This window comes from Protomyctophum parallelum (genome assembly GCF_964188405.1).
Source record: "Protomyctophum parallelum genome assembly, chromosome: 1".
In the NCBI taxonomy this organism is placed as follows: Eukaryota; Metazoa; Chordata; class Actinopteri; order Myctophiformes; family Myctophidae; genus Protomyctophum; species Protomyctophum parallelum.
The window spans coordinates 95,285,422-95,298,556 of NC_139697.1; the positions used below are offsets into that span (position 1 = coordinate 95,285,422).

At 44.1% G+C, this 13,135-nt stretch overlaps 1 protein-coding gene across 1 annotated transcript in view; it reads right to left on the reverse strand.

Annotated features, from left to right (window-relative positions):
* Window positions 1-13,135, reverse strand: part of galnt10 (UDP-N-acetyl-alpha-D-galactosamine:polypeptide N-acetylgalactosaminyltransferase 10 (GalNAc-T10)) — a 138,546-nt gene that overhangs the window by 852 nt on the left and 124,559 nt on the right. The window contains exons 10-11 of the mRNA XM_083767000.1: window positions 11,927-12,040; window positions 3,846-3,995 (exon numbers count right to left, since the gene is read on the reverse strand). Of these exons, the coding sequence (XP_083623126.1) occupies window positions 3,846-3,995; window positions 11,927-12,040 (264 nt within the window). The remainder of the gene's footprint in view (window positions 1-3,845; window positions 3,996-11,926; window positions 12,041-13,135) is intronic.

The window sequence follows — 13,135 nt, forward strand, 5'->3', positions numbered from 1 at the left end:
TCAGTGTCTGAACATCATCCATCTCTGACCAATTCATAATCTATTGTACCACCAGTGCTAATGCAACAACTATAACAGGACACTGCATGCAATGCACATTCGGACTATAAGCCGACTATACGTATGTCTACCATGCATCTATAAACATAATGCATAAAAGCCTGTGATTTAGGGATGCACGATTAATCGGTAGCATAATCAGAATCGGCCAGATCGGCTATAAAAATGAAAATGAAATGAAAAATTAAAATGCCATATCGTTATCGGAACGGTCTCAAAATAATACAGAATTATTGAATCGGTTTTCACCAAAAAAATGTTTTTTAAATGAAAAATGGAAAGAAATCATCAATGAGTTCAATATAAATCAAAAGTGTCTAGTACCTCTAGTCTAGAAGAAAAGCCAAATCAAATATGATGTAAAATCTTAAGTAAAAAAAAAAAAAAAAAAAAAATCTACGTTTAATTTGTGTACTCATCTCATTCAGTACTCATTCAGTTGTGAAAACAGACACTTGGACAAGAGTACAATGCTATTTATTGATTGACTGAATACGTTATTAACAGGCTTTGGGCCAATCCCCTACGGCCTAGGATTGTTTCCACTGTGGTCCTCTGTATAATATCGGAATCGGTATCGGCAGATAATATGACCCTGCAAATAATCGGATATCGGTCAGAATTTTTTAATTGTGCACGCCTATTGTGATGTATTACAATCTCCTTGTAACACTGCATACGCATAAGAACTCGTCACAGCTCGTGATGCTTTTATCATGACACATTATAAAGCACTATATACCGTAACGACTTACTGTGCCGAATATAAGACAACTCTGACGACCCCCATTTTCCTCAATGTCTTGTGGAAGAAGAACACTGAATGTCAAATAGTCTATAGTCCCCAATTATTTTTTTTAGGATATTTCCATTGGGGGAATATATATATATATATATTCTTATATTTGTCTTATATTTAGACAAATAGGGTATTATAATTTATTGTCTATAATGACCTACAACAAATGTCCAATTATAGTGACTTATGACGACAGTATAGTGCAATTACAATTATGAGGGTGATTATACGGACCCCCATTCAATGGCATTTATATCTCTGGGACCCCAAATTATATTGTAAAATCAATGTTAATTTAACTCAGAGAGTGTACATTTGTACACTCTCTGAGTTACAGACCCATAAGGGTCCATTTGGTTCCATTTGTACACTCTCTGAGTTACAGACCCATAAGGGTCCATTTGGTTCCATTTGTACACTCTCTGAGTTACAGACCCATAAGGGTCCATTTGGTTCCCGACTATCATTTAGCTGGGGACCCCCTGTTAACTCCCTCAAGGACCCCACCCCGCGGCTACACCCCACTGGTGTAGCAGCCTATACCTTTCTGTAAAACATGAGGAAAAGGGGCCTCTGAGAAGCGCTGGTGTAGCAGCCTATATACCTTTCTGTAAAACATGAGGAAAAGGGGCCTCTGAGAAGCGCTGGTGTAGCAGCCTATACCTTTCTGTAAAACATGAGGAAAAGGGGCCTCTGAGAAGCTCTGGTGTAGCAGCCTATATACCTTTCTGTAAAACATGAGGAAAAGGGGCCTCTGAGAAGCACTGGTGTAGCAGCCTATATACCTTTCTGTAAAACATGAGGAAAAGGGGCCTCTGAGAAGCGCTGGTGTAGCAGCCTAAATACCTTTCTGTAAAACATGAGGAAAAGGGGCCTCTGAGAAGCTCTGGTGTAGCAGCCTAAATACCTTTCTGTAAAACATGAGGAAAAGGGGCCTCTGAGAAGCACTGGTGTAGCAGCCTATATACCTTTCTGTAAAACATGTGGAAAAGGGGCCTCTGAGAAGCTCTGGTGTAGCAGCCTATATACCTTTCTGTAAAACATGTGGAAAAGGAGCCTCTGAGAAGCTCTGGTGTAGCAGCCTATATACCTTTCTGTAAAACATGTGGAAAAGGGGCCTCTGAGAAGCTCTGGTGTAGCAGCCTATATACCTTTCTGTAAAACATGTGGAAAAGGGGCCTCTGAGAAGCGCTGGTGTAGCAGCCTATATACCTTTCTGTAAAACATGAGGAAAAGGGGCCTCTGAGAAGCTCTGGTGTAGCAGCCTAAATACCTTTCTGTAAAACATGTGGAAAAGGGGCCTCTGAGAAGCTCTGGTGTAGCAGCCTAAATACCTTTCTGTAAAACATGAGGAAAAGGGGCCTCTGAGAAGCGCTGGTGTAGCAGCCTATATACCTTTCTGTAAAACATGTGGAAAAGGGGCCTCTGAGAAGCGCTGGTGTAGCAGCCTATATACCTTTCTGTAAAACATGAGGAAAAGGGGCCTCTGAGAAGCTCTGGTGTAGCAGCCTAAATACCTTTCTGTAAAACATGAGGAAAAGGGGCCTCTGAGAAGCTCTGGTGTAGCAGCCTATATACCTTTATGTAAAACATGAGGAAAAGGGGCCTCTGAGAAGCGCTGGTGTAGCAGCCTATACCTTTCTGTAAAACATGAGGAAAAGGGGCCTCTGAGAAGCACTGGTGTAGCAGCCTATATACCTTTCTGTAAAACATGTGGAAAAGGGGCCTCTGAGAAGCACTGGTGTAGCAGCCTATATACCTTTCTGTAAAACATGAGGAAAAGGGGCCTCTGAGAAGCACTGGTGTAGCAGCCTATATACCTTTCTGTAAAACATGAGGAAAAGGGGCCTCTGAGAAGCACTGGTGTAGCAGCCTATATACCTTTCTGTAAAACATGTGGAAAAGGGGCCTCTGAGAAGCGCTGGTGTAGCAGCCTATATACCTTTCTGTAAAACATGTGGAAAAGGGGCCTCTGAGAAGCGCTGGTGTAGCAGCCTATATACCTTTCTGTAAAACATGTGGAAAAGGGGCCTCTGAGAAGCGCTGGTGTAGCAGCCTATATACCTTTCTGTAAAACATGTGGAAAAGGGGCCTCTGAGAAGCGCTGGTGTAGCAGCCTATATACCTTTATGTAAAACATGTGGAAAAGGGGCCTCTGAGAAGCGCTGGTGTAGCAGCCTATATACCTTTCTGTAAAACATGAGGAAAAGGGGCCTCTGAGAAGCGCTGGTGTAGCAGCCTATATACCTTTCTGTAAAACATGTGGAAAAGGGGCCTCTGAGAAGCGCTGGTGTAGCAGCCTATATACCTTTCTGTAAAACATGAGGAAAAGGGGCCTCTGAGAAGCGCTGGTGTAGCAGCCTATATACCTTTCTGTAAAACATGAGGAAAAGGGGCCTCTGAGAAGCGCTGGTGTAGCAGCCTATATACCTTTCTGTAAAACATGTGGAAAAGGGGCCTCTGAGAAGCTCTGGTGTAGCAGCCTATATACCTTTCTGTAAAACATGTGGAAAAGGGGCCTCTGAGAAGCACTGGTGTAGCAGCCTAGCCTGGGTAAACCCACTCCCCCTGCTGGACAACATTTCATTCTGCCAGGAGGGTTGAGTCTGGCTAAATTGTAATACAAAGTCCTTAAGATTGTATCAGCTTTTGTACGAGCCAATCCGCGACCGAGCTCAGGGCTCTGTGATTGACAGTGCACGTTGGCCAATCAGGAACGATTTGAGCAGTTGATGACGTGTGAACTCCTCGACTCATTCACAACAACAAACATGGGAATGAGGAAGTAGGAACGGAACGCGTTTAGATGACGCCTCTTGTTTTGATATACGCTGATTGGCTGAAGGGGTTGTCCGTCAACGCTACTCTCCCGCCCCACAGCTAAACAGCCACACAGGCGATTATGCCAGACTCACCCCTCCTGGCAGAATGAAATGTTGTCCAGCAGGGGGAGTGGGTTTACCCAGGCTAGTAGCAGCCTATATACCTTTCTGTAACGCCACAGCTGGTTGCCCCTCATGCCGTGGCAGTCGTACAGGGTGACGGGGCTGTTGTGGGAGATGGCGTCGAAGCAGACCTTCTTGGTGTGCATGGGGTCGCCGACCCGGATGTCCTCTCTCCAGCCGAACGTGAACACCTGCAGGAGAGCACAATGGGGGTGTGCGGCGCTCTTTAGCCCAGTGGTTCCCAAACTTTTCCCACGTCAAGGACCCCCCCAAATTGACACTAATATAGCCCGCGGACCCCCATTTGAAAGGATATGCCCATGAGAGAAGATTTTTACGGCTCTAGCAGTGAATCTCAAATTTAAAGGCCCCCCCAGTTTGACATGCATTAGTCTACGGAACCATCTTTAATGACATTTCTATCTCTGGTACACCCAATTTATATTGTAAAATCAATGTTAATTTAACACAGTTTACACCTTTTTCTGTTTTAAGGATTATGTTATACTTTAGCTATTTTTGAAAATGTGGCGCAAATCTTTGAATATAATTTTCACAGTGAACGTTTTAAACTCAAATCTTTGCTTCTGGGGGGTCCCTCCTGGAACTATATATTATCATATGGGGGTCCGCGAGCAAATACAGATAATTCTGGGGGTCCTTGACATGAAAAAGGTTGAGCACCACTGACATAGAAACATGGGTTTTTCAGAAAACTATCAGGATTTAGAAGACATTTGAATCTTTTCTCAGCTATAAATTGGGTTAACTCTGAGAGTGTACACATGTGTCACGGATCCATTTGGTTCCATTTGTACACTCTCAGACCCCTTTTCCACCGGTTGGTTCCCAATGGGAACCGGTTCAGTTCTTTTTGGTTTTTAGTCCATGAGCCAGAGCTCCATAATTGGTGGGCAAACTATACCCTATATTAAATTGTTTATAGGATCAATACAAGTAAATTAATACATGATAACCCTTCCACAGTAGTAGCTTTTTCATTATTTTGCATATTTTCCTACATAATGCCTCATTTGCATATTTAAAAATGTAAAATTTGTAATACAATAAATCATTGTCTTCGTGTAAGTACTCAATTGGGGAAGTTTAATGGTGATATAGGTTTTGCCCACTCAATTTATAATTAATGTTTCAATTTTGGAGCTCTGGCTCATGGACTAAGAACCAACAAGAACTGAACCGATTCCCATTGGGAACCAACCGGTGGAAAGGGGGCCTCAGAGTAACAGACCCATAAGGGTCCATTTAGTTCCAAACTGGGGAACCCCCTGGAACTCCACCCCGGACCCCACTTTGGGAACTTTGGCTTTAGCCCATTGAGACCGGGAACTCCAAAATGTTAACTGCGTGAAAAGAGGAGTTAACAGGCAATTATAGGCACTAGATTTGCCCGTAAACCTCAAGTTTAGCAGGCATATACAGTAATATACAGGTGTGAAGGTTACAATTCGGGAGTTTACCGGAGTTTGTTGGAAAGTTTAACAGGAGTTTCCTGTAATATACACATCCGTAGTCCATGCTTTTCGCGCAGTATTCAGAAAATGCATAACCACTTGATGGCTGCAGTGCGGTGTTGGATAAGGAAATATGTATAGCCACACTCTCGTAGCTGCCCAAATGCCAAGAGTTTATTGTGGACACAGAGAAAACAAACCAATGTTTCGGACAGAAATACTGCCTTTTGCAGTGGTGTGTTGACCTTGTACTCTTAACATTTTAGTGAAATATTTCGAGGAAAGTAAATGCAAACATATTTGTCGTACAGAATCACTGCATGGCTGAGAGAAACAACAGCGACAACAAAGCAATACCAAGGTTCATCTAAGGCCGATCACACATAATATCACCCTTTCTTTGACACGACCTTCCAATTACGAGACACGGTTATGCATAACCCTGTATCCAGAGGCCCAATAAAACCATTTAGACCTGAGGCAGATTAAAAAATTATTGAATTTGGCCACAGACCCTCAACATATGTTGTTCCAGGGGGACCCCACAGAAGCAGACATTTGAGTTAAAAGCGTTCGCTGGGAAAGAATATATAGTCAAAGATTGGCACACATTTTTCAGGAAATTAAAAATATTAGTTTTTAAGGAAATTAACCCATTTTGGGTGGGGACCCCTTTTGGTGTTTTAACTAAACATTACGTAATACTTTAGCTATTGAAAAATAGCAGATCTACAAGCTCATAGCGCGCCACCGAGTGGCGCGCTACGAGCTTGTAGTTCTGCTATTTTTGAAAAACCATGAAAATGTGGCACAAAAAGATACTTTTTTATTTATTTCGACGTCAGGCCTAAATGGGTTAATAAAACCATAGGCAATACTGCCTCATCAAAGTTGATGTTGTGACTTTATATAATGTCAATTACTTGCACGAGAAGGAGAGAGATATAGTTATAGTTTTAGTCGACTAAATCAACACCAGCTCCACGGCACTGCCACCTCCAGTACACCCCCTGCTCACAATTAAACATTCATGATATGCAGGGCATAGAGCGTAGGGCGTATAACATTATTACATTACATTAACCCATTCTGACCGGGCACCCATTTTGGTGTCGGCATCATGTTATGCTTTAGCTATTGAAAAATAGCAGATCTACAAGCTCATATCGCGCCACCGAGTGGCGCGATACGAGCTTGTAGGTCTGCTATTTTTGAAAAAAATCGTAGAACGACTGACATTTTTAGAATCTGATCTCAGGTCAGAATGGGTTCATCAGACCAGCGTGTGTCCAGTGGAAACCTCGTATGAATCTGATCTCAGGTCAGAATGGGTTAAACATTCATGATATACTGTACAGGGCATAGAAACTGACTGTGCCCAGTGCCCACACATTAACAGCAATCCTACATGTTGCACATTTCACCTCTGTGGAGCGGCAACATCTTTTCTAATAACCCTTTTAAGACCTGAGATTCTACAAATGTCTTCGAAATCCTGTCAGTTTTCTGAAGAAAAAACAAAAAAACCTATGTTTCTTTATCAGTGGTTCTCAAAAAAGGACCTCCAAAAATGATGTATGAATTTGGCCGCGGACCCCCATTTGAAAAGATTCAGTTCCAGGGACCCCCAGAAGCAAAGATTTCAAGATTTTCATTTTTACTATGAAAGAATATATAATTTATTCAAAGATTATCATCATTATTTTTTTAAATAGCAGATACACAAGCTTGTATAGCGCTGCACTGACGCTTCGAGCTTCCATATCTGCTGTTTTTCCAATAGCTAAAGTTTCAAATAAAGGTTTAAAGTGGTTAAAAGCCAAGGATACAGGCGCAGATGGGTTCCAGATCACAATGGGATAAATGCACTTGCTTATTAATGTAAGCCTCCTTTGTCAACTAGTCTCATTTTCTCATGTCTCTCTGAAATCTGCTAAATCGGACCAGGCACCTACGCGGGGAAACAGAAATAATAACAGCAGTCGTGACCAGGCTGCCCGCCAGAGAGCTCCGTGGTTGATTTACAGAGGAGCTGCCGTTTTCTAACAGGAATGGAGATTAAACTGCGGCACACATCATCCCATGACACTAATTAAACTGTCAAAGCAGAACGACACTGTTTCCAACCGCGAGAAGACAAAGAGGGGGAGCAAAGTAAGACTTCAACTGAACACCGCAGTCACTGCTCTGCTGGAACACGTTGGGATGACGACGTCTGGAACAAACACACCGCAGCTCAACGACAGGATGTGTGTGTGTGCGTGTGTGTGTGTGTGTGCGTGTGTGTGTGTGTGACGTGTGTGTGTGTGACGTGTGTGTGTGTGTGTGTGTGTAATGAAATTAATCCACACAGGGAGGAGGAACTACACTAAGAGGAAACACATTATTGTGTGTCCACTAGGGACGTGCCGATGAGACATTTTGGCCGATATCGATATCCGATATAGTTAACCCATTCTGACCTGAGATCAGATTCTAAAAATGTCTATTACATCCTGACAGTTTCATTATTAACCCATTCTGACCTGAGATCAGATTCTAAAAGTGTCTTCGATTTTTCAAAAATAGCAGACCTACAAGCTCGTATCGCGCCACTCGGTGGCACGATACGAGCTTGTAGATCTGCTATTTTTCAATAGCTAAAGCACAACATGATGCCAACACCAAAATGGGTGCCCGGTCAGAATGGGTTAATTGCTGTTATGGCCGATAACCGATATCACCGATGTCGATATGATCTCATTCTGTGTTGAAAATGTAACAGGTTGTCTGCACTGCAGGCTTATAGGCAAGTCAGATTCAACTTTAATACCTCTATATTTAATATTGTGAGCTTGTAGATCTGTTCGAGCTATTACTTTGGTCCTGTTTATCTGTAAAGACAGACCGATTAATAGGACCAATTAATTAATCTGTCTGTCTGATTGATTAATCAAACCGATGCCGATTCATCTAAAAACAACCGATGTGTTTGCTGATTAATCTCCCATCACTAGTGACCATGGTTCCATCCTGTCTGTAAACTCACGTAAAACGTACACAGGAGAGAATACTTCTTATTCCACAAACACTGGGTACTTCATTGTATAGACGAGAAGAGCGGAAGAAAGGCTATACTGTATGTACTGCAACCTTTATAAAATATTAAGAGCCGCCATATTACTGTAGCATTCGAATGCCTGTGACTGTACGGTGTGACTACGTGACAAAACCACAGTCATGCGGGAGGGAAGCTCAGGGGTGCTCCAGGTACCAGGCACCGCCGTAGTTTGTTCAGGGGTGCTCCAGCTACCAGGCACCGCCGTAGTTTGTTCAGGGGTGCTCCAGGTATACCAGGCACCGCCATAGTTTGTTCAGGGGTGCTCCAACTACCAGGCACCGCCGTAGTTTGTTCAGGGGTGCTCCAGCTACCAGGCACCCCCGTAGTTTGTTCAGGGGTGCTCCAGCTACCAGGCACCCCCGTAGTTTGTTCAGGGGTGCTCCAGGTACCAGGCACCGCCGTAGTTTGTTCAGGGGTGCTCCAACTACCAGGCACCGCCGTAGTTTGTTCAGGGGTGCTCCAACTACCAGGCACCGCCGTAGTTTGTTCAGGGGAGCTCCAGGTACCAGGCACCGCCGTAGTTTGTTCAGGGGAGCTCCAGGTACCAGGCACCGCCGTAGTTTGTTCAGGGGAGCTCCAGGTACCAGGCACCGCCGTAGTTTGTTCAGGGGTGCTCCAGGTACCAGGCACCCCCGTAGTTTGTTCAGGGGTGCTCCAACTACCAGGCACCCCCGTAGTTTGTTCAGGGGTGCTCCAGGTACCAGGCACCCCCGTAGTTTGTTCAGGGGTGCTCCAGGTACCAGGCACCCCCGTAGTTTGTTAATGGGTGCTCCAACTACCAGGCACTAGGGTTGGGATTCGTTAGGATTTTAACGGTTCCGGATCCTTCCCGGATCCCTCTTAACGGTTCCGGTTCCTAACGGTTCCCTTAACGGATCCTAATATTATTTTTTTCCCCGTTTTTCTGACATAGATTATGCTTATATTATAACTAACCTAACCAAGTACATAATAAACACAAATTAATTAATTAAATTATTGAAAATGCACTTTACAATTATGAGGTGGCACTATTATTTAAACTTCACCACCACCACCAGCAGCAGCTATAGGCACCACAACAATATCATTGTTGCAATTTGTACTGTATATTGCAATTTGTACTGTATATTAAATATACAATACACAATAATGATATTGTTGTAGTGACAAATGTTGTCTTTAATGTTCAAATTAATTTAATATGAAGGACCCCTCACCCTAATGGAAACAAGCCATAGTGCTTTCTTGGATTATAGCAGACCTTGTATTGAACTGTAGGCTACGTTCCTGTGCTTTTGTTCTGCAAATTGTTTATAAAGTAATCAATCTATGGCGGTATATGCACCTAAACGCTGGGCTCTCAACAGCCACGCAATTAATTTAGAGACAAATTAAAAGCACGTTAGTAGTTTTTATTTTCCATTACGTTACTAGCCTGGGGAAAGTAAACCAGCCTTGCATCAGATCGTCCATCGCTGGCTGTGGCGAAGCTGCGGGGAGAACAGGCACGGCTTTCCGCATGGCTCTCAAACGCGATGTGTAGGCATATTGATTTTGAGATGTTTCCTCTATGTTCACGTGGTACAAGTTGCAACAACCTTTGCTAGCAACTCTCGCATTTATTGCACTTTGCATGCTCACTGCTCAGCCTCAGTCATTTCCCTCTCTGTTAACCACACTTTGGCGACATACTGTCCCACTCGCTCCACAGCGGTCGCTGAATGCACAGAACAGTGGGCGTATCCTCCCCGACCCCACTCACTCATGTAGGTGGGGTGACGTCACCCCAGGCTCTGCTTGCATGCAGGCACAGACACAGCGGAGCTAAATGACAACTGATGAGATCCGTTTGGGGAACCGTTAATAAAAAAACGATGGAACCGGCTCCGGATCCGCAATGTCGGAACCGGGTCTGAAATGGACCCGGTTCCGAATCCCAACCCTACCAGGCACCCCCGTAGTTTGTTCAGGGGAGCTCCAGGTACCAGGCACCCCCGTAGTTTGTTCAGGGGTGCTCCAGGTACCAGGCACCGCCGTAGTTTGTTCAGGGGTGCTCCAACTACCAGGCACCGCCGTAGTTTGTTCAGGGGTGCTCCAGGTACCAGGCAGCCCCGTAGTTGTCGCCGCTGACCGTATACATGTAACTGCATTCACATTTTGATCCTTTGACACCAATGGGTTTATTTTTGGAGATTCTGTGCGAGTTTATATTTTCTCCACAGTCATTAACCCATTTCAGCCTGAAAACATGTCTTCTAAATCCTGACAGTTTTCTGAAATACCTATTATGTTTCTGTATCAGTGGTGCTCAATAATTCATGTCAAGTACCCCAGAAATTATATGTATTTGGCCACCGACCCCCATCTGAAAATATGTTGTTCCAGTGACCTCCCAGAGTTAAAAACGTTCGCTCTGAAAGAATATTATATTCAAAGATTTGCACCACATTTTCAAAAAAGTTGAAGATCTGCTATTTTCCGATAGCTAAAGTATAACATAATGCTTGAAACACCAAAAGGGGTTCCCGTCCTGAATGGGTTGAAATGCTACAGAATAATGACAAACCGAGTGAAGGTTGGCTAATGCCACATCATTATACAGTTAAGAATGGTCACTGTAGTGTCGAAGTGTCCTTGAGCAGGTTGTTGCCTTGCGTAACCGAGATCTCCTCTGCTTATGGGGGACGGTCAGGGGAGTCTATAAGGGCTCGTACTCAGGGGGGCCTTATAGTCTAAGGGTCTGTATGCCTTCTTAGGAGCTGGGGAGGGAACGGAGCTGGTCACGTTTGAGTCTAAAGCCTTGTCCAAAAATGTCCATGAAATCTGTATCGGGAACTCAGTCAGTAAAGAGAAGGAGACAATCAATTGAGGCAAAGAAGCGTTTTAAAGATTGAGTAATTACTATTGAGGTACCATCAAGGAGAACACACAACTTACATTCAATGTATCCACGATTGACATGTAATGGAAACCCACAGCCGTGTGTCACACCACACATGTGGAAACACAGTGTAGATATACTCAAGAGAAGGTCCAACCCCTAGCCCATTCATGAGAAAGTCTAAGGCAATAAGGATTTACAACAGGTAATCAGAACTATAATAAGAGGGAAGAAAACACAGTAAACCACAGCTGTGTTTTCCAGCTGCCTTGAGGTGCTTCTTAAATGTTTAACCCCAAATTCCTTGACAGCCTGTCTCTAGAAACCTCCTTTCTTATGATATACTAACTCTGCTCTGCTGCTCTGTTCGCCATTCTATATACGGTGACGTGACGTCATGGTCTGACATCACGCTGTCGACCGTTTCCGAGGCAGCACCTTGCATGGTTTCTACGTGGTCTCTACTCTAGTGTCGAAGTGTCCTTAAGCAAGACACTGAACCCCTAAACGCTCCTGATGAGCAGACTGCTGCCTTGCATGGTTTCCGCCGCCGCCGGTGTAGGGTGAATGTAAATGCACAATGCGTAACCTTTTTTATATCCCACGATTTTTGAACCCATTCCTCTGCCAACCTGGTGAGAGCAACGGACTGACCTCATGCTTCCTTCAATGCAATTCACTCACCTGTCCATGACTCCAGCCCACCTCTCCACGAGCCTTCAGACAGCTCTCCAGACGGATGGGGCTTCCAGAGTTGTGTTTACTCTCCAGACACATGCCGTTGCCCACGTTACGGAGCTGCAACGTGCACACGCACACACACACACACACACACACACACACACACACACACACACACACACACACACACACACACACACACACACACACACACACACACACACACACACACACACACACACACACACACACACACACACACAATCTTTGTAGCATCGTACGTAAAACGAAAACTTTTTTTTTGTCTTCTTTATTTCCTTCAAAATACTACGACAGACCCTTATGGGTCTGTAACTCAGAGAGTGTACAAATGGAACCCGCGAGGGTCCATTTGTACATTCTCAAGAGTAAAATGAACAACATACATTGGAGTCCCAGAGATAGAAATGCCATTAATTAAATGGGGGTCCGGACTCCGGAGCCTAAAGGGCCTTTGCAAACGTGAAGTGAGGAATGCAGGCGTTGTTGCCTGGAAAAAAAAGAAGCTAAACAGAATCCAGGTCCGGTGAGTCGCACGGAACCGTGCTCACGTACACGAATGCACGTGCGTTGGTCGCACCGCGACTTCTCTGAGCAGCAAAAACGCAGGTCTCACCGAAAATTAACTACAGGCGCGTTTTATGGCTCACCGTTTGCAAGGCCCTTAACCCATTTAGGCCTAAGGCCGATTCTAAAAACGCCTCCTGACCTAAGGTTTCTGAAAAACTTAAATATTTATATAGCAGCATCAAAATAATTACATTTTTGAATACTGTACATACTGTACAGAACCCAAATATGGGTTCCCGGCCTGAGGCGGTAAGATACCAATATGGGTTCCCGCCCAGAATGGATTAACCCATTCTGAACGGGAACCCATTTTGGTGTCAGCATCATGTTATGCTTTAGCTATTTAAAAATAGCTAAAGCTCATATCGCGCCACCGAGTGGCGCGCTATGAGCTTGTAGGTCTGCTATTTTTGAAAAATCGAAGAACGACTGACATTTTTTTAGAATCTGATCTCAGGTCAGAATGGGTTAAAATCAGACCAGTGTGTGTCCGGCGGAAACCTCTATATGAATCTGATCTCAGGTCAGAATGGGTTACAATCAGACCAGTGTGTGTCCAGTGGGAAACCTCTATATGAATCTGATCTCAGGTCAGAATGGGTC